General features: G+C 45.3%; 1 protein-coding gene across 9 annotated transcripts in view; it reads right to left on the bottom strand.

Annotated features, from left to right (window-relative positions):
- DDX4 (DEAD-box helicase 4) overlaps window positions 1–24093 on the bottom strand; it is a 120263-nt gene that overhangs the window by 61950 nt on the left and 34220 nt on the right. For all 9 annotated transcript variants that reach the window (XM_053298256.1, XM_053298258.1, XM_053298257.1 and 6 more), the window contains 5 exons: window positions 21910–21999; window positions 10476–10544; window positions 9582–9620; window positions 9200–9247; window positions 9068–9118 (listed from right to left, as the gene is read on the bottom strand). In XM_053298256.1, the coding sequence (XP_053154231.1) occupies window positions 9068–9118; window positions 9200–9247; window positions 9582–9620; window positions 10476–10544; window positions 21910–21999 (297 nt within the window). The remainder of the gene's footprint in view (window positions 1–9067; window positions 9119–9199; window positions 9248–9581; window positions 9621–10475; window positions 10545–21909; window positions 22000–24093) is intronic.

Here is a 24093-nt window from a genome sequence, read left to right as displayed (position 1 = left end):
GGGTGCTGGAGTGCCCTGTAGGCCCTCTCATTTGTAGGCCTAAAGTATGCAATTAACAAACAAGTTGGATAAGTCATCAGATAAGGAAAGTTTACATGAGTGAGATGAGGGCTCAGCCTGTTGGCCATCTGACCATTCCCCCTCCTCCTTAGAATCAATGTCTGGATCTAAGTAAATTGAGGTGTCCACTGGAGCTACTGAGATATCCTTGGATCCATTGGTTCCCTGAGGGAGCAGAGGGTCTGCAGGTCACCCCGGGTGAAGGTCTGGGGAATGATATAATCTGAAATAGATGAGTGAGTAGAGGCTGGCCTCTTAGTCTTGTGTCTAGATTTCTTAGACATTTTGTTCTTATTTTTATAAGAGTGTTTGTGCTTATGGCTCTTTTTCTCTTTTTACGAGAAGGCTCTTGATGAAGAGGATGAGGAGACTGCTCGTCTTCCTGTGAGGAAGACGAGGACTGCTCGTGAGGTTTGTGCCACTTTTTATTCAGCCAGTTGGGGTTATGCTACTCGAGCATGTAAAAGAACCAGTAGCACCAAGACTTGGGTGCGTCCCATGGGAAGGGTGGTGGAGCCAGGTTGGTAGATTCTAGGGGCAAATTAAGTTAGATAGATTCAATAGGCTCAATAGGACCAGCAGGCCCTGGACTCATCGATCCTGGTGTGGCTGTAATAATCAGTGGTGGTGCCCCATTTGCGCCTCCCTCTCCTAGAACCGACAGCATGTCGGGAGGGGGTGTTCGGGACCCCTGCCACCCTCTAGAGCTATTTTTCTGCATTTTGAGGAGGAGCAGCTCAAGTAGTTCGAAAGGGCCTGTTGAAGTGAGGGGGCATTTCCCCCGCCTCTCTTGATCGGGACCTGTTCCTCCCTCAGTATGTATGCTGGCTGAGTCGCTTCTACAGGCTGGGGCTGCTTGCGGGGAGGCCATGTGTGCACGTCTGGACCTGCTGAGGGGCCTGGAATGTCCTCGATGACCATTTGGGGGCTTTCTGCCCTTCCAAGGGGGGTTGGTCACGCTTAGCACACTGTAAGGCCATCAGTTGGGCTCCATTGCAGTGTTCTGGCCCTTTAGAACCCTTGTACTAACAACAAAGACCCAGTGGTGTCCATCTACAGACAGTGGTGTTGGGGGGCTTACCGGCCTGGAAGAAGGAGGTTGACTTCTTTCCCTTGTGCATGAGTATGTGCAGAATGCCCGACCTCAGAAGCTACATCGTCCGGAGAGGGAGAGAAACAGAGAAAGCAAAAACGGAGGAAGGAAGGAAAGGTTTTTTTCTTTTTGTTTTTAAAGCAAGAAGAGAAGATTTAAAATTAAGAAGGCTGTAAGGAGAAGTCGGGAATAAAGTTTTTAAAAGGAGATAGTGATGTATAGTAAATCAGAAATGCATAGAAGTTCACAGCTTGACATAAGCAACGCCATTATGTTTAACTAAACTCAAGGATCTGCTCTGCTAGAAGGATGCTTACTACTGTGTATTCCCTCTAGTAGTCTTCCATCCCCCACAGGTTAGAGTGACCATGGATTTAGAATGTAGAACAATCCTCTCTAATAAAACACTTGGTGTCCATCCGTGGACGGACACCAAGCGTGGGTTCGTGCCTCCCTGTTCTGGGCATGTGCGAAGCGCATGCCCAGAACAGAGCAGAGAGACACGACCGCCAGCACCCGGCAGCCATCTTGGGCGGCCAGAAGTGGCCGCCCCAAGAAGCCGGGTAAGCGGCAGCGGGGACACTAGCCGAGGCAGCGGCAGAGCCGCCACCTCGCCCAGAGGACGCGGCGCGGCCAAGGCCTGGCCGCGCCGCCAAAGCCGGGCGGGGGAAAGAGGCGGCGGGGGAAGCCGGCCGAGGCCTGGCGCCGCCGTCGGAGCCAGGCGGGAGGGAGGAAAAAATGCTGCCGCAGCCGACGCCACCAACCTACCACCCTCCCTCCCAACTGCCGAGCCCACCTTACCCCGGCCCGTGTCAGTCGGGCGCAGATAGACCTTAAATTCAGAGGCAGAGAGGAGCTCGCAAGCAGAGCTCCTCTCAGTGCAAAGCCTCTTCCCGAAATGGCGTTTTGGGCACAAAGGACGCCTACTGCGTCCTTTACATCCATGCTGCCAGTTCCGGCACAGCCTTTGCACAGAGAGGAGCTCTATTTGCAAGCTCCTCTCTGCCTCTGAAATTAAGGATTATCTTCGCCCGACTGACACGGGCCGGGGTAAGGTGGACTCGGCAGTTGGGAGGGAGGGTGGTAGGTCGGCGGCGTCGGCCGCAGCTGCATTTTTAAAAAAGGATTTCTAGGGCCTCCGCTCCACCCCCAGTCCCGGCCTCAGAAAAGTTTTTTTTTAATTTTAAAAAACCAACCCTAAAAGGCGTGAGAAAGCTAGCGCCCGTTATCATAACGGGCTTAAAAATACTAGTTTTAAGATAAGGCTGTCTGTCTGCCTGCGTGCATGTTTGTGGTTTATTCCCTAATCTTAGCAAGTCATGATGACATATTTGCTATGTGGCTGAACAACATGTTGTTCTGGAGAACAATTTTAAGCGTATAAAATGTATGCTCTCTGCAATAGTCCTTTGTCTTGTTTTGAGCATGAGCCAAACAATACCATTACTACTTGAGAGTAAATAAACCTTTGATCTTGTTATCTCGTCTGGGCTGATGATTATTGGGCTCCATCTGCCCAGGAACGAACCTCCTTATTGGGGACAAGGTTACCCTGATACATCAAGCGGTGCCGTGGCTCGGATATGGGGTGCAATCAGGGACCCCACTAGGCGGTGCGTCCCCTCCGGGGCTCTTGCTGGGTGAAAAAGGCATGCCGGCTGCCGGGAAGTTTCCTGGGTCCTTTTTCACAGGCAGAGCAGCCCCCGAGTGGCCACCACAAATGAAGGAGTCTAGAGAGGCAGATCACTGGTTGAGAAGCGCGCAGGGGTTAGAGTCCCAAGGAACGGGTGAGTGTTGTGCAAGCCTGGACACTATAGTCCAGGTGCACGGGGTGGGTTAATGTCCCACTTGGTTTGAGTCCCACTCACTGGGTTAATCCCACCCGCTGGGTTAATAGTCCCAGGCCCCACATAGTGATGGGGAGAGCTCAGAGCAAATCAGGAGGGGAGTCATGAACCCCGTTAGAGTGTGTTTTATAGACCTGACTGGTTCTTGCAGGTGGTGTCCCGTTAAGGAAAAATGATTGGTCTTTGTCAAAAATTTGGTTTTGTTGTGACTAGGAGTCTTGAATGAAATGGCTATTAGAAGTGATATTGCAGCTTCTATTGTTTTGTACCCGGGTGGGAATTGGTTATCCAATTCTGTCTAATTGGTCGTCCAATTCTGCCTGGGAGGTTAGTTTAACATTATATGTTCTGAGGTTTGTGGACTGGAATCGAAAGAGGCAGGGAAGGCTGTTTTTTTCCCCTGCTGGAATGTTATTTGTGTTCGGTTTCCAGCTGCTGTTTTGGCTGGGAGAAAGGGTGAAGGAGCGCACTTCAGTTTTCTTTGTTTTTGTTATTGAACTGAACCACAGCTCTTCCTCAGTGCTGTGCTTGTCATCAAGCACTATTTAGGAGAGAGAAAAGTTTGTAAGTAAGAAAGGGAATTTGGATGGAATGTATTGCTATGTGGTTTGAAGTTTGAAGGATGGAAACTGAATTATAGGCATGATTGAAAATTATGGACACTGTAGTCTAGAATTTGCTTGTAGGTAAGCATGCTTACACGATTTGACATTTTATTAACATTTTATTTGTTTAAATGCAGTCTATACAAGGTATAGTATACCTATACAAGGTATAGTATTTTTCCTTGGGGGCAAGGACTGTTTCTTTTCTATAGGTTTTTATGAGGATATTGTAACCCTACCAAGCTTGCTAGTAATGAGGCTGAAGATGGAGAGCTTGAACACTATCTGCACGTGGCTTAGATGGGGACAGTGAACATCCCAAGGGCCAGATATCACAGACAAATCGGTCTTTTATGGAGAATGCTGTCAGATACACTGGGTGATACACTGGATGGTCTTGCCCTGACAGAAATCTGTGAGTATGTAGGTAGCCACTTAGGTAAGAGTGCTGGGCTAGGAAGGGGAGACCTGAGTTCGGATCCATTTGACCATGACTCATTTGTCCATGACACTTGCTGGGTGATATTGGACCAGCCTCTTAAACTGCCTGGCCTGCCTTGAAAGATTGTTGTGTACAGACATAGGACTTATGTAGTACACTGCTTTGGACTTTTCAGAAGAACAGCTGGACATAAGAGAGACTCTATGAGGCGATGGGGGAATGGGACTGTCAGTTCCACCCAAAGGGCCTTTGTGACATTTAAGCGCTGGAATTTCTGTTGTAGCCTCTCGAATGATAAGATTATGTTTTCCCACAAGTGGGGGGAGGATGTGGACTTCATTATTGTTTTCCCTTTGGGTTTTTATTGTTTTTGCCTCCTGCTCCGGATTGCTCATTGGGTGAAGCATTTTACCTGTTGTCAACAGCAGTTGTCGCAAGCCCCAATTGAGGACATCCCCTATTTTGGACTTCGGGGAAGGGGAAAAGGGCAAGCAGGAAAGCGAAACATAAGTTGGAAAGAAAATGCCAAAAGATCAAATTGAAAATAGCCTCAGGTTTGTTTATTGTATTGGGCTATACAGGGACTCAGTCTTAGTATGATGTCCCTACCCAAGAAAAAGGGGGGGGGAATTGGAAATTCATGCATCTGTCTTTTATTCCTAAAAATGAGCAGGATTGCCTTGAACTATCTTTCCCGGAATGGGTGTCTATCTGTCAAAGACCAAGGCAATGGTCAGGAGAGAGGAAAGGGAGCCTTTAGAGGACCGGGAGGAGAACCGACAGGCCAGGCTAACCAACAGCGGCTGCCTGGAAGGGAGGTTCCCCATCTATATTTCCAGCCCAGGCCAATGATGACGGAACATCCGTTGGCTGCCCTGTTTTGGGTTCGAGGAAAAGGCCGTGATGCAGGTTTCTTGTTCCTGCTTCTCATACGTCCCGGAGTGCTGTACTTACTGATGCCAAATATCTGATGGAATTATGGTGATGCCAAATATCTGAATTGATGCCAAATATCTGAGGAAGGCCTGTATGCATCCAGAGGACAGCCTTGCATATATCCGTGCCCTGAGAAGCCTATACCCACTATACTTGGTGCCTCTCGTTCCCCGTGAGGGACAGTGACTACCTGTTCGACGACTCCAGCCTTTTGTAGACTCCAAGTTGATCCTTAACACCCGGTTGTGTTCAAAGAAGGGGGGAGGGGATAAGTTGTGGTTGTCGACAGGGGGAACGGGCGTTCACGTCGTGATTTAAAATGTCAAGCAGCCTTGCTGGGTGAGGAATTCCTGGATGGAGAAGTTTTTAAAGATACACTTGACATGTTTGGCTTTGGAGCTTCATTGAAACTGGGTTAGAGCATTGCCATTGGCTCTCTCGTGTACGTCTGACCCTTTTGCCCCTTTTTGGGGTGTTCTATGGGTGGTTCCCATTTCGAATACAACGAATGACATTGACTTGCTTGTGAGGGGGGATGATGAACAGCAGGTGTATGTACAGGAACTGGTGCAGAGACTTGTTACCAGATTTGCCTGCGTCCCCAACCTACTGCTGACCAGCCTCTACGTGTACAGTCTGGGGAGCCTTGATGTCCGTGACTGTGGGATTGGGGATGGCTCTTGCAGCATACTTGTGAATGTATTTTTGTCTATTTCTGTGTGTTTCTGTGGATTTATCTGTTTGGTCACTCAGGTTTGGCTGTGGGTTGCTGTATTCATATTGTTCCCAACCACTTGGGGCCAAGTGAAACCCCACCCCAAGGTACAGGCAGCAGTCCTTAACACCAGGCTTAAGGGAGTGGAGCATTGGTTGCATTATCCTGTTGGCATCCAAAATGATACCACATGGCTACTGTGCCCACACCTGGCTTGTTGGCATTGTGAATGGGGAATTCGTCCCTGCATAGGATGATTATGGGCCCCCTCGGGAGGAGTGTCAGAGTGCACAGCTGAATGTGGGAAAGTGTTTCCCTCTGCATGATGGAGAACATACAGGTCCCTCAGGTACACTGTTCATTTGCATGGACATACTGCGCAAACACTGAGAGAACAGAAATTTCTACTAGACTGAGTCATTGTTGTGCTACCTATATTTCATTTCTTACCCGTTATGAGATTAAAGGGAAGCGGCAAGTAAACTAGACACCATGTGGTTGGGCATGTCAGGAAGGAGACTAGTGCTGCCATAGCCTTGGTGTTTCAGTTTTGTAGCCGAACAGCATATAAAACATGACCCCCTGAGTGGAAGGGCCGTTACGTCCCAACCTATAGGATCCCTTGGGTGGCAGTACCTCCCGAGTATTGAATCTAGCTTTCTGCATTGGCATCGAACGTCAACCGATGGCAGTGTGGAGCACAGGGTTTCACATGGCCTGGAGGGCAATCCTATCCAGTCTGGGGTAATTGGGACTGGAAAGGGCGATAATAATCATCTCCCAGGAGGTTGAGGAGTCGTTTAATGCTGTTTTGTGTGTATTGTTGGACTTGCAAGGAGAGGTCCAGTCTTGATGATGGTCTCTGAAATGTTTCCAATATGCTCATTGTCCAACAAGGGGGGGCATGTGCCCGTTATTATGATGTGGATAGTGACGATCAACAATTGATTGTCAACGATTGATTTGTTCAATCAACAATTGAACCGGAAGGCCCAGGAACTTAGGAATGCCCTGCAGGTGTTTTATAACACAGGGATCCACACAAGCTGGGATTCCTGGGAACAGCTTACTAGCTGGTTGCCTGACCTGAAATGCTGTCCTGTGGCTTTCTCTAGCTAACCACTCGTTTCTATGCCCTATGACTTTGGGAGAGCACATTCCATGCAATTGCAAACACTGTTAATGTCACTTATACTTATTATTTCCCATGTTGGTTGTCAGAAGGAAATTATTTACTGTTTCTCCTGTACAGAACTGCTTCTTATGATAATGTGCACTGATGGTTGTGATGGCTTTGGGCTTGTTTCTGTTTGCTTGTTGTTACTTGTGTTAATTGTGTACCCTGCTACTTATCTACCGTTAGAGGATATGGAACCTATTGAGAGCCATGTATGCACAGAAGTCTTAGATTTGAACTATTCTGCTCACAGTGACTTGAAGGATTTACCCCTTCTTGGAATAAACTATGAATGGAGGCAGCTTTATGCTAATGGGAGGAGAAGGGCAGGCTATGCTATGGTCACCACATCCTCTGTTCTTGAGGTCACCCCACTGCCCCCTGGAACGAGTGCCCAACTGGCAGAACTGGTAACACTTCATAAAGCGTTGGAATTGGCTGCAGGCTATAGGATGGTGCCTTGTAGGCTGGATAGGGATCAGATCAGCCTGTTAAATGCTCAGTTGCTACAGGCAGTTCAGCCCACAGCCATGGCAGTTATGCATTGCAAGGGACATCAGGGTGGGCAGGACCCTATAGCGCAAGGGAATGCCTTTGCTGATTCCATTGCCAGGCTTGCAGCTCGATTGAAGGCGATCCCTGCTTTCCATGTTCCCTTAGTAAACCATCCACATCCTTTGCCTTTGACCCCTGAATATACTAAGGAAGATTTGCAGTCCCTACCCACTTGCCCCATGAGGACTGGACATAGAATAGGAATGAGTGATGTATTGAATTTGAGCTTGTATTGCAATTATGTCAAAAAGCGCAGTCTAACGTATTCTGTTTGTGGGAGGCAGTTATTTCAATTGTCCTATTGGCTTTTGAATTTTCCCTCAGGTTCAACATAGTGGGGCTTATTTGTGAGTAAGCATGCATTTGTTTTGTTTGATTAGTTAGAATGTGAACTTGATGTGTGTAACAGCCCAGTTCTGCTTATTGGAGTTCCAAGTTTATTCCCCAAGTGATTATGCACAGAATTGGCTGCCCTAATATTTGGGTTTTTGATAGAACTTTGTATAATGATGTCTTGTATGGTCTCAGCGTATGATGTATGTGTAGTATTGGTTCACCCTAGAAGAAGAGATAGGTTGCTTTAATGGATCTGAAGGTTCAGATATGATCAACAGAGAGGGGGGAATTGATGTATAGTAAATCAGAAATGCATAGAAGTTCACAGCTTGACATAAGCAACGCCATTATGTTTAACTAAACTCAAGGAACTGCTCTGCTAGAAGGATGCTTACTACTGTGTATTCCCTCTAGTAGTCTTCCATCCCCCACAGGTTAGAGTGACCATGGATTTAGAATGTAGAACAATTTTAAGATAAGGCTGTCTGTCTGCCTGCGTGCATGTTTGTGGTTTATTCCCTAATCTTAGCAAGTCATGATGACATATTTGCTATGTGGCTGAACAACATGTTGTTCTGGAGAACAATTTTAAGCGTATAAAATGTATGCTCTCTGCAATAGTCCTTTGTCTTGTTTTGAGCATGAGCCAAACAATACCATTACTACTTGAGAGTAAATAAACCTTTGATCTTGTTATCTCGTCTGGGCTGATGATTATTGGGCTCCATCTGCCCAGGAACGAACCTCCTTATTGGGGACAAGGTTACCCTGATACATCAATAGTAAGAATCAAAGAGGGAACTAGAAGCTAGGCAACATCAACCACTCAGGAGCTTTTGCAAGACAAACTAGACTGGGAGGAGTTATCTTCCCATTCCTCTTGAAGGCTTTGTTTAATTAGTTTTGTCCTGCTCTCTGGAGTGTCCTGGGAGGATAACCAACATGAGATGTCCTGATCCAGCAGTGAGAAAGTTGTGCAATTCATCCCACCTCAAGAAGAGCAAAGATCCCTGGACTACCAAGTGAAGCTAGATGCCCTCCATTCCAACACAAACAATGGAATACAGTTATGCTCCTCCCAAGGTGGAGCTCTTAAAAGCTTGCTGATTAACATAAGCCCTGCTTCACATAAGCCCTGCTTCTAGAGCAAGTGGCAAAGATCTCTCTCTGGATGCCCTTCTTAAATGTGCTTTTATTTAAAAATAGATCCCATATTTATTTTCAAGAAATTCAGTAGTCTATCAATTACCTTATTCTCTCCATACTACATTTGTTCTAAATAAACATACTTGCGCACTCACCGCCTTCTGCATCACCATCTGATTTCCATGGATCTTGATTGAAATTAATAGCTTGGAAAAATAAGAAGACTGTCAGTAGAGGAAGAAGATATGTAAACATTTTTGAAGCTGCTTGTATTGAAACACACTTACTTCTTCCAGAACCTCCAGTTATTTCTTCATTACAGCCTTTATAACCCCCTGTTAGAAAGTTCAGAGTAAAAGCATTATGGCTAGACAAAAACAATGCAACTGGAATGGATTGTACTCCTACAAGGAAGCTATATGAGAGATTCTTAGATGGATAGTTCAAAGTAAACCTGGATCTGGCTGGAACAACACATTATAAAGAACAGCAAAGTAAATATAAATAATGAGCAAAACTAAACAGACTTGTTTAGAAACAGCAACAAAAAGAGAAAGGTTAGTAGAGGAATGTCATGATTTAAGTAGGTTAGAGAAACAGAGAATTTTCTCCATACCATAAAGATATCTATGTAAATACAAGAATGCAAGCCAACTGTAAGCTTCTTACCTCTACCACCAAAACCTCTTACTCTATTATCAAAACCACCTGAAAAACAAATGCATAATTTGAAGAACTGTAAGAAATGTACTCTTTGTAAAACAAATGCTACCATCTATTTAGCATTAAGTTTCTACACTGTACACATCTATAATCTCACCTTCTGCTAATTGGCAAAGAGGCACTTTTTAAAGTGAGGGCTCTTACGCTTTAGCAAGAGGATAGCAACTGTCTTGGTTAATCCCAACTCAATCTCTCCCAGTGGCTGTTCACTAATGTCTCCCTTGGTCTATTTAAAGATTGTGAGCCCTTCTGGGTAGAAAACTGTTACAAGTGAGAATTCTAAAGCATTGCTCTTAGCACCGCAATAAACCCTTATGCCCACTAGAGGCATAATAAGGTGTTAATAGGTCTGTCTAGGTCAGTTAAGAGTCAGTTAGAATTGTTCAGTTATTATTAAAGGCTAGTGACTGTTTGTGTATGTTGTTCAATGACTCAGTATGTAATGTTTTAGTTTCTTAATAGAGCTTTGCTGTGTGTTTTTTAACTCAACCTAATGTCTCCAGATAATCTCTTGGGCTAAACCTCTTCAGATTTTAACGTAAAACCTCTTAGGATTTCAACATTTTTCCTCACACCCCTCAACAAAAAAACCCCTCCTCATTTATTTTGCTATATAAACTGCTTTGGAAACTGGGTCGAATATAAACATTTTCTGTTTAGGATATCTGGTCTGTCTGCCTTTTTGGTGTACTATCATTTTAACCATATCAAGTGCCAACAATCCCAAACATAGCTTTCAAAGCAACATCACATTAAACTCAGTGATGCTGATTTGCAATAATCAACCAAATATTGTTCAAGTATAACTGAAAATCCAATAAACTGTATTTTACTTCTTACCTGCACTAGCACCAAACCCTCCTCTTTTAGAACCAAAGAAACCAGAATGCTGCCCTCCATCTTGATCATCTGTTGTAAATGTATATTAGAGTTTTAAAGCATACAGAGAAAGATGCAATCGTTTAATATAGCACTTCCCACATGAACAGCCCACAAAACTGTCACACATGAACTATCAGTAATGATTCTTAGAGACATCATTATAGGTGAAACTTCCTGGTTTTGATATTTGTTCAGCCACCTTAAATCCATTAAGGCTGGATTCCTCCATTCCTCTTTGGAAATTTGGAATTTTGGAGTAGAAACCTTCTCTCTGACAAATCCACTGCACAGGGGCAATAGCACCCTTTCCCAACAAAACCTTCACCTCTTCTATCAGAGTAGATGTTGCAGGAGTATATTTTATGCCAGCATAAACAGGCAGAGTTTTGAACTCTATCACATAACCAATATTGACACGCATCTTATGTTTTGCCATGCAGGTGCATAGCTTGCCCGTCTTATAGAGGTGGAAGTCGGAATGGAGTCTGGCGGAGTAATCAAAGGATCAAAGATGTTGTTTAGCAGACACATTTGGTACGGGAGCCTTGCTACTGTTTCCCTTTGGAATTGTAGGCCCCCCCCCCCCCCCGTTGGTATAGACAATGGAACCACTTGTAATCTCTCCTTTCTGGCCGTTTGGAGAACTGACATTGGTTCAATTGTTGTCCATTTGGGCAACCAAGTTCTGAGCTCCCACCCTGTTAGATATCTAAACTTGGTAACTGTACCAAGATACCATAGAGCTTTGACACAAGCACAGTATCATGCCTTGCAAACAGCACTCCTGGAAGGGAAATATCAACAAAAATCCTCTACAAACAACGTATTTGTCTCTGCAACTTGGGAGATACCAAAACGATGGCACATGTACTCCTTTACTGAGCTATACGGCATAAACATATAACTCCTTTTATTAGCTGTCATCTAGGTTGTACAGATTCTTTTTAACTCAATTATCTTTCAAAAGAAAATCTTATAATGTGGCTAAGTTCTGTTTAATAGCCAGTAAAATTCACCAGGAGCTCATTAAGAATCAAATCTAGATGATCGATGTGTTTAAATCTATGTATTTAATCACTGTATCATAATTCTGTTGGTTTACTTTGCTGGGCTTCTGTTTGTAAACTGTACTGGTCTGTGACTGTAATCAAGTATTGAATTGAGATCCGTTAAAAGACTTATTTCTGTATGAAGAATAGGATTGTGTAGCAGATGTAAATGTTTTTTCACTACACTAATTTCTTTAAATTTCTCCATAGAATTGTCAGACTCCTCACTAAACAAGCCCTTCCCATCAAAGGGAAAGTCCTCAATTTTTTCTTTCATGTTTGGCTGTAGGTAGGCAGAACACAGCCATGCATGCCTTCTGAGTGCAACAGATGTCAGCGTACATGATTCTGTTTCCACCAAGTGCTTTGCTGTGCTGCTGGCAGGTAATGTTTCTCGATTTACCCAAAGTGTCTAAACTTCTGACGGAATTCCTCTGGCAGGTTCTTTATGTCCTGCTGCAGAGCATCCCAAAAGGAGTGATGGAATTTGGCCATGCAAGCCAAACATTTTGCAAGTTTATGGATAGGCACGCAGTAGAATACACTCTCCTACCCATATTATCCATCTTGCAGCTCTCCTTGTCCACTGGTGGCAAGTAGTGCCTGCCACATTTGCTTAAAGCCACACAGATTGTGACTAAAGAATTTGGTGTTGGATTTATTTATGTATTTAGTTTATATACTGCCTGATTACAAAAGCTCCAAAAGCTCACAAAACAAAACAGCTATTAAAAGCAGGAATTAAATTTAAAGCATTCAGAGATTACTAAAAGCCTGGCTTTTAAAAAAAGTGCCTTAAGGGCTCTTTTGAAGGCTAGTAAAGATGTTAAACGACAAATGTCTATAGGGAGCACATTCCACAGCCTAGGAGCGACTACAGAGAAGGCCGGCTCCCGAGTCACCGCCAGACAAGCTGGTGGCATACGGAAACATACCTCTCTTGATGATCTTAACGTTTGGTGCGGATCATGCAGAAGGAGGTGCTCTTCCATGTAACACAGTCCTAAGCCGTTTGAGGCTTTAAGGTAATCACCAGCACTTTGTATTTTGCCCATAAACCCATTGGCAGCCAATGCAATTGCTTTAAAACAGGCATAATATGGTCTCTCCAAGACACCCCAGAGATCAATCTAGCCGCTGCATTTTGAACCAATTGAAGTTTCTGAACTACATACAAAGACAGCCCCACATAGAGTACATTGCAGTAGTCAAGCCTAGAGGTTACCAGTGAGTGCACCAGTTCTAAGATTATTATCTTCAAGGAACGGATGCAGCTGACGTATCAACCAAACTTGATAGAAAGCTCTCCTGGCCATAGCCTCAACCTGAGAAACCAGAGTGAGACTTGGGTCCAGAAGCACTCCCAAGCTATATACCTGTTCCTTCAGGGGGGAGGGGGTGCAACCCCATCCAGAACAAGGAGAGCTATCGCGTCCCTTGAAGTATGACCCCTTACCGTGAGTACCTCCATTTTGCTTGGAAGTACTCAATTCAATTGATTGGCTTCCATTTATTATCCCTCATTCAGTCCATTACTGCCTGTAAGCAGGCATTTAGGGGGGCTATGCCATTTCCTGATGATGTCATGGAAAAAGATTTGGGTGTCATCAGCATAGATTTTAATTAGATTTATAATCAGATTTATTGTTTAAGTATTTTTAAGGTTGGGTTTTAAATGATTTTAATTGTAAACCACCCAAAGACACAAGTTTTGGGCGACACAGAAACATTTTAAATAATAAATATTGATAGCACCCTGCTCCAAATCTCCTGATGATCTCACCCAGCGGTTTCATGTAGATGTTAAGACCACCTGGAAATAGGATGGAGCCTTGAGGGACACCATACAATAGCTCTAATTTCAGAGAGCATCTATCTCCGAGCAACACATTCTGGAATCTACCTGAGAGATAGGAAAAGAACCTCTGCAAAGCAGTGTCTACCATTCCCAAATCCCAAGCAATCCAAAAGGATATCATGGTCAATAATATCAAAAGCTGCAGAAAGGTCCAAAAGAACCAACAGAGTCACATTCCTTCTGTCCATTGCTTGGTAGAGATCATCCATCAGGCCAACCAAGGCTGACTCCACCCCATAGCCTGCACTAAAGCCAGTTTGAAATGGATCTAAATAATCAGTATCATCTAGAACTGTATTAACAAAAAGGACCCTTCTTCATCTTGCACCCGGTACAAACCATCATCCAATATTTTAGATGCTGGAGTTGCAGCATTGAGTGCATCCCATGCAGACTGTGCAGCCTTTGCAATAACCAGGAGCATAGGCAAAGCAACAGGTTGTGCAGATTGAGAAGTTGCCATAAAGTCAAAAACAGGGCCCTTAATTTCTGTAGTTTGCTGTTTTAACTATAAACCCCAAACCTGACCCATCACCAACACCTGCACATGATATGCCTTCAACTCCTCAGTAGGGGAGATGGAAGGTCTAGTTGGACCATTCTCATGCAGAGAGACTGGTCCGACAAATATTGTCATTGCAGATTCCATATCAGAATCAGAGGAAGGTGTATCATCTTCCCAAGAGGACACTATTCTCCCCCTGAACTAGCTGAACCAATATTTCTAATTCTATTGTACCCTGATCATGGTTAGTGCCTTCAGGAGCTACTGGCATAGCTTTGACTGGAATAGGTGGTGCCTGAGAAACTGTAGTTGAAGGAGATATACACTATAATGATCTTTCTGAGCATATAAAAGGACTGCTGCCCTGTGGCGGCAGGCCAGCCACCGGCAAGGGCGACACCAAAGAGGGTCACCCCTTTTGGGGAGCCACTTCAGGGGGCAACGAGGGCAAGGGCCTGGTGATATTTTTTGGCTTCTGTTTTCAGATCCTGGGTGTTCCAGATGTGTCGGTTTATCTGGAAATGGGTAGAAAGGGGGTGTGTCCACTGACTGTGGGGTGGCTATTCCAGTGGTGGTGGGCAATAGAGGAAGTAAAGTTGGCAAGTCAGCATGTCATTACAGTTGAAGGGAAGTCAGAAATCTATTAGCCGTTTCCCCTTCCAGCTGCCCTGTCAGATCTTTGTTGTCCTTGGGGAGCAGTCCCAACCTCCCACAGACTCTCACCTTGCTGCTCTGTAATGCCAGTTCTGTCCAGAATAAGTCAGAAAACATCCATGATCTGATTCTGGATGAAGAGGCAGACCTGGTATGTATTACAGAGACTTGGTTGGGGGAGGCTGGTGGCCCAGTCTGGTCCCAGCTTCTCCCTCCAGGATATTCTGTTGAAGAGCGGTGCAGGGACGTGCAGTGTCTGTGATTAACCTCTCCCTGACCAGGATCCCAGTCGAAGTCTGACCATATTGAATGTGTGTACCTAAGTCTGGGGACCAGTGACAGACTGGGACTTCTGCTGGTGTACCGATTGCCCCACGGCCCAAAAGATTCCCTAAATGAACTGACGGACTTGGTCTCAGGTTTGGCATGGGAGTCTCCCAGGCTTGTGGTGCTGGGGGTCTTGAATGTCCACTTTGGGACCAATTTGTCTGGGACAGCTCAGGAGTTAATAGTGTTCCAAGAAGTCTTGGAGGGATTTACTGTTGGCTCTGCCGGTGATCATGTTGATGCCCTGGTGGAGAACTAGTACAGAAAGCTCACTAGGTCAGCAGTCATGACCGCACCTAAGAGTCCTCTCCTACCCGCTTCAAAATTGGCCTCTTGGTATACAGAAGAACTACGGGGGCTGAAGTGGCGAGGTCGACTTGAGCGCAAACTGAGGAAGACCCGAGTCAAATCTGACAGATTACAACATAGAGCACCTTTGAAGATCTATGCTCTGGCAATATGGTTGGCAAAGAAGAGATTCTTTTCGGCCCGTATTGCGCCTACAAGTTCACGTCCGGCGGAGTTGTTCAGGGTTGTGAGAGGGCTAGTGAGTGCCCCTCCTCCCTTGAATCAGAATTTGGAACCATCTATTACCCACTGTGACGTATTTAATAATTTTTGTGTAGATAAATTCTCTCGTATTTCGGCCAACTTGGATTTAGACCCAACAATTATGGCAGAGTCTGAATTGGAGGTGTCCAGTGACTCCTCTTAGGTGATTAGGCTGGATAAGTTTCTGTTTGTGACTCCTGAGGATGTGGACAAGCTGTTTGGAACAATGCGGCCTACCACCTGTTCTCTTGACCCTTGCCCAATGTGGAAGGGAGGTTGTCGTGGAAGGCCTGGTAGAGATCATAAAGGCTTCTCTGAGGAAGGACAGGATACCACCTTGTCTTAAGGAAACAATTATTAGGCCACTTCTGAAGAAGCCTGCACTGGATTCCTCAGAGTTGAGCAACTACAGGCCTGTCTCCAACCTTCCGTGGCTGGGCAAGGTAATTGAGAGGGTGGTGGCCTAGGATGAAACTAATTATCTAGTCCCATTTCAGACCGGCTTTCGGATGGGCTGTGGGGTGAGAATTCCTTGATCAGCCTGAAGAATGATCTTCATTTGGGAGTTGACAGAGGAAGTGTGACTCTGTTGGTCCTTTTGGACCTCTCAGCAGCTTTCGATACTATCGACCATAGTATCCTTCTGGAGCGTCTGAGGGGGTTGGGAGTGAGAGGCACTGCTTTGCGGTGGTTCTGCTCCTACCTCTCGGGCAGGTTCCAGATGGTGTCCCTTGGAGACTGCTGTTCTTCAAAATCTGACATTTTGTATGGTGTCCCTCAGGGCTCCATATTGACTCCGATGTTGTTAAACATCTACATGAAACCACTGGGAGAGATCATCAGGAGATTTGGTGTAGTGTGTTATCAGTATGCTGATGACACCCAAATCTATTTCTCAATGTAAACATCATCAGAAGGCATAACCTCCCTAAATGCCTGCCTGGAGGCAATGATGGGCTGGATGAGGGATAACAAGCTGAGACTGAATCCAGATAAGATGGAGGTACTTATTGCACGGGGTCAGAACTCAGGAAATTATTTTGATCTGCCAGTTCTGGATGGGCTCACACTTCCCCAGAAGGAACAAGTACGCAATCTGGGGTGCTTCTGGATACAAAACTCTCCCTGGTGTCCGAGGTTGAGGCAGTGGCCAGAGGTGCCTTTTATCAGCTTCGACTGATACACCAGCTGTGTCTATTTCTTGAAATAAATGACCTCAGAACAGTAGTACATCTGCTGGTCACCTCCAGACTTGACTGCTGCAATGTGCTCTATGTGGGGCTGCCTTTGTACGTAGTTCGGAAAATGCAGTTAGTCCAGAATGCGGCAGCTAGTTTGGTCTCTGGGTCATCTTGGAGAGACCATTTCACTCCTATCTTAAAAGATCTACACTGGCTGCCAGTAAGTTTCCGGACAAATCTAGAAGGTTTTGGTTATAACCTATAAAGCCCTAAACAGCTTGGGCCCTGGGTATTTAAGAGAACATCTTCTTTGCTATGAACCACACTGCCCATTGAGATCATCTGGAGAGATCCATCTGCAGTTGTCACTGGCTCATCTGGTATCTACTCGAGAACAGGCTTTCTCTATTGCTGCCCCGAGGCTTTGGAATACACTTCCTGCTGAAGTAAGAGCCTCCCCATCTCTTGCAACTTTTAAAAGGGCAGTCAACATGCATTTGTTCACCCAGGCTTTTAATTAGATATTGTTTTAATTGTGTTTTAATAGTTTTAACTTTTTAAATTTTAATTGTTGAAATGTGTCAATCTTTTAATTGGGTTTTTGTTGTTGTTGTTTGTTTGTTTTGTAAACCGCCCAGAGAACGTGCGTTTTGGGTGGTATAAAAATAAGATAGATAGATAAATAAATAAATAAATAAATAAGGACCTGCAACAGCTGTAGGGATTTTAAAGAGTGTCCTCTTTTTGCTCCTGACATACAGATAGAATTCCCTCATGCTGTGACTGATTATTGTTACCTCTCTTATCCCTCAACCTATTCAATGAGGCAGATTTCTGTGACTTCCACAAATGGTAGTCTTCACAGTCATATGGTAGACCTGGAAACATGGTAGAAAGTTATTATTGAATCTCATTGGTCTCCTATGAGAGGAACAATGGCAAGACCTCAGAGAAGCAGGGGAACTACAATAACCAGCACAGCGGTTTAATGACTGAGCAAAAGCCCTATGTGCAGTGTTCCCTGTAATTTTTTTAATCAGTGAGCGGAATCAGTTTTGTTCTCGGTGGTAGTATCAAGGCAGTGTACAGACATATACATTGCAAAGAATGGTTTCTTTTTGGAAAGGGGTTTGATTCCTATTTGGAGCTTCTTCAGTGAAACACATTACAACCCTGTTTTCTTCTAAACGCATCATCTTCCTATTTGGGGTACACCTCTTCCTCCTCCTCAAATGTGGCCATTTAGCTATCCCATTATAAGATGTGGGGAAAGAGGAGTTTTGTAAGCAGATAATGCTAAGAAAGGCATTTTGTTCGTAACAGTTATTCCTTTTTCCCCGCTCTTCAAGGCATTCCAGTGGCTAATCCCATACATGGCAGGCAGATCTTGCAAGAGTTCGCAAGCAGACTCACCATGGTGACTGTGCAGTGGTGATTCCATATACAGATAGAGAAGAGAAGCCTGTGATCATTAAGGTTAGTTGGAATACAACTGTTACTGGTTGGAAGATGTTTTTTATTGTAAAGGAGAGAAATCTTCTTTATATATAAAAGGATAGTGGGCAAGCGTCTGCAAAGAGAGGGGCTGCGAAGGAGGAAAGAGCCCCTTCAGGCGAAGGAGGCTGCCATTGCATGAATTAGATGAGAAGACAAGATGAACAAGATCTGTAAACTCAAGAAGGGAGAAAGGGAGAGAAAGACGGGAGAAAGGGAGAGAAAGAAGGGAAGAGAAGAAAGACAGATGAGAAGAACGAGTAGAAGAGAGCAAGAGTGAAAACTAAGGGAGGGGAAGAGAGAAAGAACGAAGGGGAAGGAACGGGCCCAAGCCTGTCAACAGCCTGAGGGGAACAACTGGTCATGGTGGCACCTATTGGCAGCAAGGAAGGGCACAGTCAACCACGGTGCTGCTATTTGGGGCTACCGAGGCCATTGGTGGAGGCAGGCAGGCAAGGGACAGGCCTGGAACTGTCAGCGGCCTAAGCGGAATGAGCGGCCATGGCGGTGGTGGCAGCGAGAAAGGGCCTGGGTCAGCCACTGCTGCTGCTCCTGCTGGGAGGAGGAGTGGGATTCAGGTGAGGGTGGGAAGGTCTCTGGGGATATGTGGCTGCAGCCTGGCCAACAGGAGCCAGCAACACTGCAGCCACAACCAAGAGGGGTGAGGGGGATGGAAGCAACTGGATGGAGGAGCAGGAGCAGGAATGCAGCTCAGGTGAGAATGGAGAGATCTCTGAGGTGAGGGGGGCTGTGGCCAGGGGTGAGGGGAGCAATCAAGTACTAGCATGCAGATGCTCTGTGCAGGTTAAGCTACTATTATAATATTTTCCACACCAGTTAATATCTCTAGATGCATTACAGGCAGCTTCCTAATCTTTTTGCAAATTTCACTCTAACAGCTCCCTCCCACCCATTAGCACTGCAGGTTTGCAACATGCTAACTTACAAAGAAAATTGATAAAAGCTTGGTTCTTCTCAACTCTACAAAATGCAACCTGAATTTGTTGAAAGGGACAGTTTACCTTTCCCTCCTCAGTCTCCATCCTCAGGGACAGTGATGGGGGAGAATACTATCAAATAACAGACTAGACAAAAGGTTGAGATTGTGGCATGTGAGGAGTCTTCAGGGTCTTAAAGCACAGAAACAGCAGAGATGAGGACAGGCATTGGAAGGAGAATGGGTGAAACGAGGGGGAATGTCAGTGATGCAAAGAGTAACAGTGGAGAGAGAAAGAGCAATGACAATGTTGGGAGGGATAGGGACGTAGATCAAAGAGAAATTTGCAACTAGGAAGGAAAGATGGAATGAGAGAACAGAAGAAGAGCAACAAAGAGGGGAGCCCAAAGAGGAGAGTGCTGTGAATGTCGCAATGGGACGCACAGGACAAGGGCAAGGGGTGGTTAGGGCCCAAAGAGTCAAAACAGCAGCCAAAAATCATGCCCCAAACTCTGACTCCAGAGGAGTCCCAAAAGGGACAAGGGGCAGAGAAAGTCCAAGAAGGGAAAACAGAGCTAACAGTAGCACCAGAAATAATAGTAGCAGCAGCAGCAGCTACCAAAAACAAAACAGAACAAGAACAAACAAAGCCAAGTTAAAAGAGAAACGAGCAGGGATGAGGACTAGGACAAGGAGAAAGAAAGCAAAGGGGAGTACGAGAGAGGTGAAAGTGAGATCGGCTCCTGCCTGCTGGTTGCTGCCTCCAAGCCTGGCTGGATCAGGCTGCAGACGGGCTGGCAGGCAGCAACACAGCCAGCCCTCACTGCCCTGCTGCTGCTTGGGACTCCGTGCTTGCAGGAGAGAGCTGATTTTGCAAAAGCCAACATGGCAAAAAAGGAAAAGACAGAACTGGGAAAGGTGGCAATTAAAGCAGTCATCCCAGCACAGAGGGAGACTGTGTGGTGGCTAGAATCAACTGAGCGGGGAGCTAAACTTCTATGCATGCAGCTTACAGGGAATACAGCTTATGCTAACTTGGCAAAGAGGCACCTTTTAACGTGGTGATTCTCTTTATTTAGCAGGGGGAGAGTAACTGGCACTATCCACGCCCAGCACAGTACCTCCAGTGACTGTTGCTGGTGTCTAGCTTATGTTTCTTTTTAGATTGTGAGCCCTTTGGGGACAGGGATCCATCTTATTTGGATCAACAGCCCTGAGCCATTTTGGAAGAGCGGTATAGAAATCGGAATAAATAAATAAATAAATAAATAAATGTGTATCCAGCCAATGTAGAGGAATGATCCAAGGGTTGAGTACCTCTTAGGGAATATGTTTTCAGTAAAAACATCGAAAGAGTTTTCAGGATAGGATTAACATCTTCCCCAGTATCATCCTAGATACCGAGATCTTGGCTAAGAAAGCCTCTAAATGCTGAAGCAGAGAAAATGCTTTCCAAATAATCCAGTAGCGATAGTAAAGAATGAGTAGCCACTTGAGTAAAGTCTTCCCCTGTAAGGATCCCTACCTCCTCTGCGTAGACATTGTTAAAAGACATTGCAGGGCAAAGTTGGCCCATTGAAAGAACCCTGTGACACCGTCAACATTGATGGATCTAGCAAAGGAGACGGCTGTCTCAGTGCAGTTTCAGCAGACATAGATACCAGGTCTGAAGCTTGCTCCTTCGGTGGTTGAAGGTGGTCATGGTTGACGTTGATGGTCACTATGGGACTGACAGTAAAGGAGACTGTGGCTTGTCAATGTGGTAGATTCCTTCAATAACAAGCTCAATGTCAAGGTGCGCTTTGATACAGTGGAGGTGTCTGCACCACCGGCGCTTCAACCACTAATGGAGACAGCATATGGAGCGAGGTCTTCTATGTTAGAGGCTCCATCGACACGAGGGGTTTACGAACTGCACTGGTGAGTCCGAATTTCAATCTTCATCCGAGGGCCTCTTTTTCTTATGGTGATTCCCAGTGGCAGAGTCTTTCAAAACCTCCGCAGGGCACTTGAATAAATGCTCCTAAGACCTGTCTAGATGTTGTAGCTGACACCAATGTGTCAGTATTGACACAGAGGTCAATATCAACAGTTGTGTATGTAGGGATCGAAGCCTTGGTGTTGGGGGGTGTGTGTGTGTGTGAAGTGCTTGCTCATATAAAGCCGCCATGAGTCGGAGTGCTTGATTCTTTAATGTTTGGCGAGAAAAGGACGTGCAAATCTAGCAGGTCCTTGTGTTATGATCCTCGCCTAAAAAGAGCAAGTAGGAGTCACGCTGATCTGTCAAGGGTAATTTCCCCCCATAATCCTTGCACTTCTTGAAAGCCTAATGTCTATTTAAATATGGGAAACCGAAAATACTAGCTGAGTCAATCTGGAAAAATGTCACATATCTTTCAACACCACCAGTTTGTTTAGGAGAAAAAGAGTGAAACACTAGTCCAAAATCAAAGCAAGTCACAGAAAACACTCTCTCGACATCTATGAGCCAATCTAACAGATGAACCCCTAGCTGATGAGGTGAATTGCTTCGGCAACTGGAACGGAACTGAAGTAGTGGTGTTCCAACCACCAAAATAAACCATTACGCCAAGCATGAGGGGCAGTGCGCAAGTGCCATGAAGAGCTTGGATATTCCACCCACTAGGTCCAGCACAAGCCCAGAACCCAAAATATAGACAAAGTATTTTTTAAAACCAGTGTATTTGTGTACCATGACAAAATATTTCTCAAGCACAACTTTCACTGGAAATACTTTCAGGTTAACCCTGTGATTTAGTCTCAGTTTTGTTCTATTACTAGCTAAAAGCTATTAAAAACACACACACAACTTACCTGTAGATAGCCCAAATCCTCCTTGGCCACCTCTGGCTGATCCTCTACCACCTCTACGTGCATCAGTGATGTTACTCATTCCTTGAAAACCTACAAAGCAAAACATTTAGCTAACAACTTCCAAGACATGTATGGGTAGACGTAGAGTCTCAACTCAGACATTATGATTAAGGAACCTTACAGCTGACCTAACAAACAGCTATTGTTCTATCATTCAGCCTCCAGAGGCTGCTTCATCACAGAGATAAGAACATAAGAACAGCCCTGATGGATCAGGCCCAAGGCCTATCTAGTCCAGCATCCTCTTTCACACAGTGGCCCACCAGATGCCTCTGAGAAGACCAGAGGCAAGTGGCAAGGGCATGCACCCTCTTGCTGTTGCTTCCTTGCAACTGGTATTCATAGGCATCTTGCCTCTGAGGCTGGAGGCAGCCTATAGCCAGACTAGTAGCCATTGATAGACCTGTCCTCCATGAATTTGTCTAAGCGCCTTTTAAAGCCATCCAAGTTAGTGGACATCACCCATATCCTGTGTCAGTTAATTCCATAGATTAATTATGTGTTTTGCGGGAAATGGAGCATTGGTTCACTTACCGTGAAGGCTTCTTCTAGTTGCTGGAGTCAAGGACATCTCCATGGGTTATGCCCCTCACGAGTTCCAAGGCAGGACAGTTTTGATTTGTTAAAGTAAAGAAAAACACACCTACTTGAGCCTGAGGGGGATAATTCCACCACAGTTCTTTCGGACCAAGTTAAGAAAAGGTAATCATAATAGATGAAATGAGATAAGAAAACGGTAACGCAGTAGGAAACCACATGTTGTATAAACTTCTGCACTAGGCATATTAAAACAACTGATACTGAAGAGATGCTCTTTACCAAAAACAGATAAGCGCACCAAGCTGGGTGGGCTGAGATGTCCTTGACTCCAGCAACCAGAAGGAGCCTTCATGGTAGGTGAACCAATGCTCCATTCTCTGTTACTGGTGTCAAGGACATCTCCATGAGACATACCACAGCCTGACTCCCACTAGAGTGGGGGTGAACTTGTCTATTCCTGGGGAAGCACCTGTTGTAAAACTCTCCTGCCAAAGGCCGCCTGGGCCTAAGCATGAGAGTCTGTCTTGTAATGCTTGGTGAATGTAGATGGACTTCTCCATGTTGCTGCCGTGCAGATCTCCTGTATAGGGGCATTCGTGGCAAATGCAGCTGAAGTTGCTGTCACTCTTGTAGAGTGAGCCACAATGTGTGTAGAAGGTCTGAGATGTTGCATCTCATATGCCATGGCTATGCAAGCCCTGACCCATCTTGCAATTGTAGGCAATGAAACGACCATTCCCATGGATCCAGGTAGGAAGGAGACGAATAATGAATCCATTGTTCTGAACACAGCTGAGTGTTCCATATACTTCTTTAGACAATGTCGAACATCTAATCCATGCCACTGTTTTTCCTTCACATGAACTGGATGTGGACAGAAGGAGGATAGAAAAATGTTCTGAGACTGGTGGAAGGCCGATGCTACTTTGGTTCGTACAAGTGGATCCAGCAAAGAGTCCTTTTGGAATATACAGAATGATTTGTGGATCAATAGTGCCTGCAACTCTGATACACGTCTTACAAACGTAATGACAATTAAAAAGAACAGCTTAAAGAACAAAACCCTTATAGGGATGCAAGTCAAGGGCTCAAAGGGAGGAAACTGCAAGGTTTCCTTTAACACAGTGTGTAAATTCCATGTGGGAAATCTATGAACAGTCAAAGGAGACAGCAAGGTCACCCCTCTCAGGAACCTTTTCAGGTGAAGATGTGCATTCCAGGGCTTCCTCGATATGCCAGAAATGAGGCCTACTAATGATGCTGCCTGTTGCTTCGGAGAATTTGGTTTTAAACCTCTTTACAGACCATCCTGCAGGAATTGCAGGAGATATTGTAGAGTTGCACCGCCCCTGGGTATTGACCGGCGTACCATCCACTGCAAAAGCGCTCGCCATGTGTATTGGTATATTCTGTTCGTTGAAGGTCGACATGAAGCCAGCATCGTTTGAAGCACTGTGTTGGAGTAGCCTTGCTGGCCTAAAATGTGCCGCTCAGTTTCCAAGCAGCAAGCCGCAACCAGTCCAGGTTGGGATGTTGCACCAGACCCTATATGAGTAGATCCTGGGACACTGGCAGAAACCATGG

This window comes from Hemicordylus capensis, chromosome 2, assembly GCF_027244095.1.
Source record: "Hemicordylus capensis ecotype Gifberg chromosome 2, rHemCap1.1.pri, whole genome shotgun sequence".
NCBI classification, from domain to species: Eukaryota; Metazoa; Chordata; class Lepidosauria; order Squamata; family Cordylidae; genus Hemicordylus; species Hemicordylus capensis.
The sequence above is the reverse complement of the archived record's forward strand: the minus strand, read 5'-3'. Positions and strand labels throughout refer to the sequence as shown.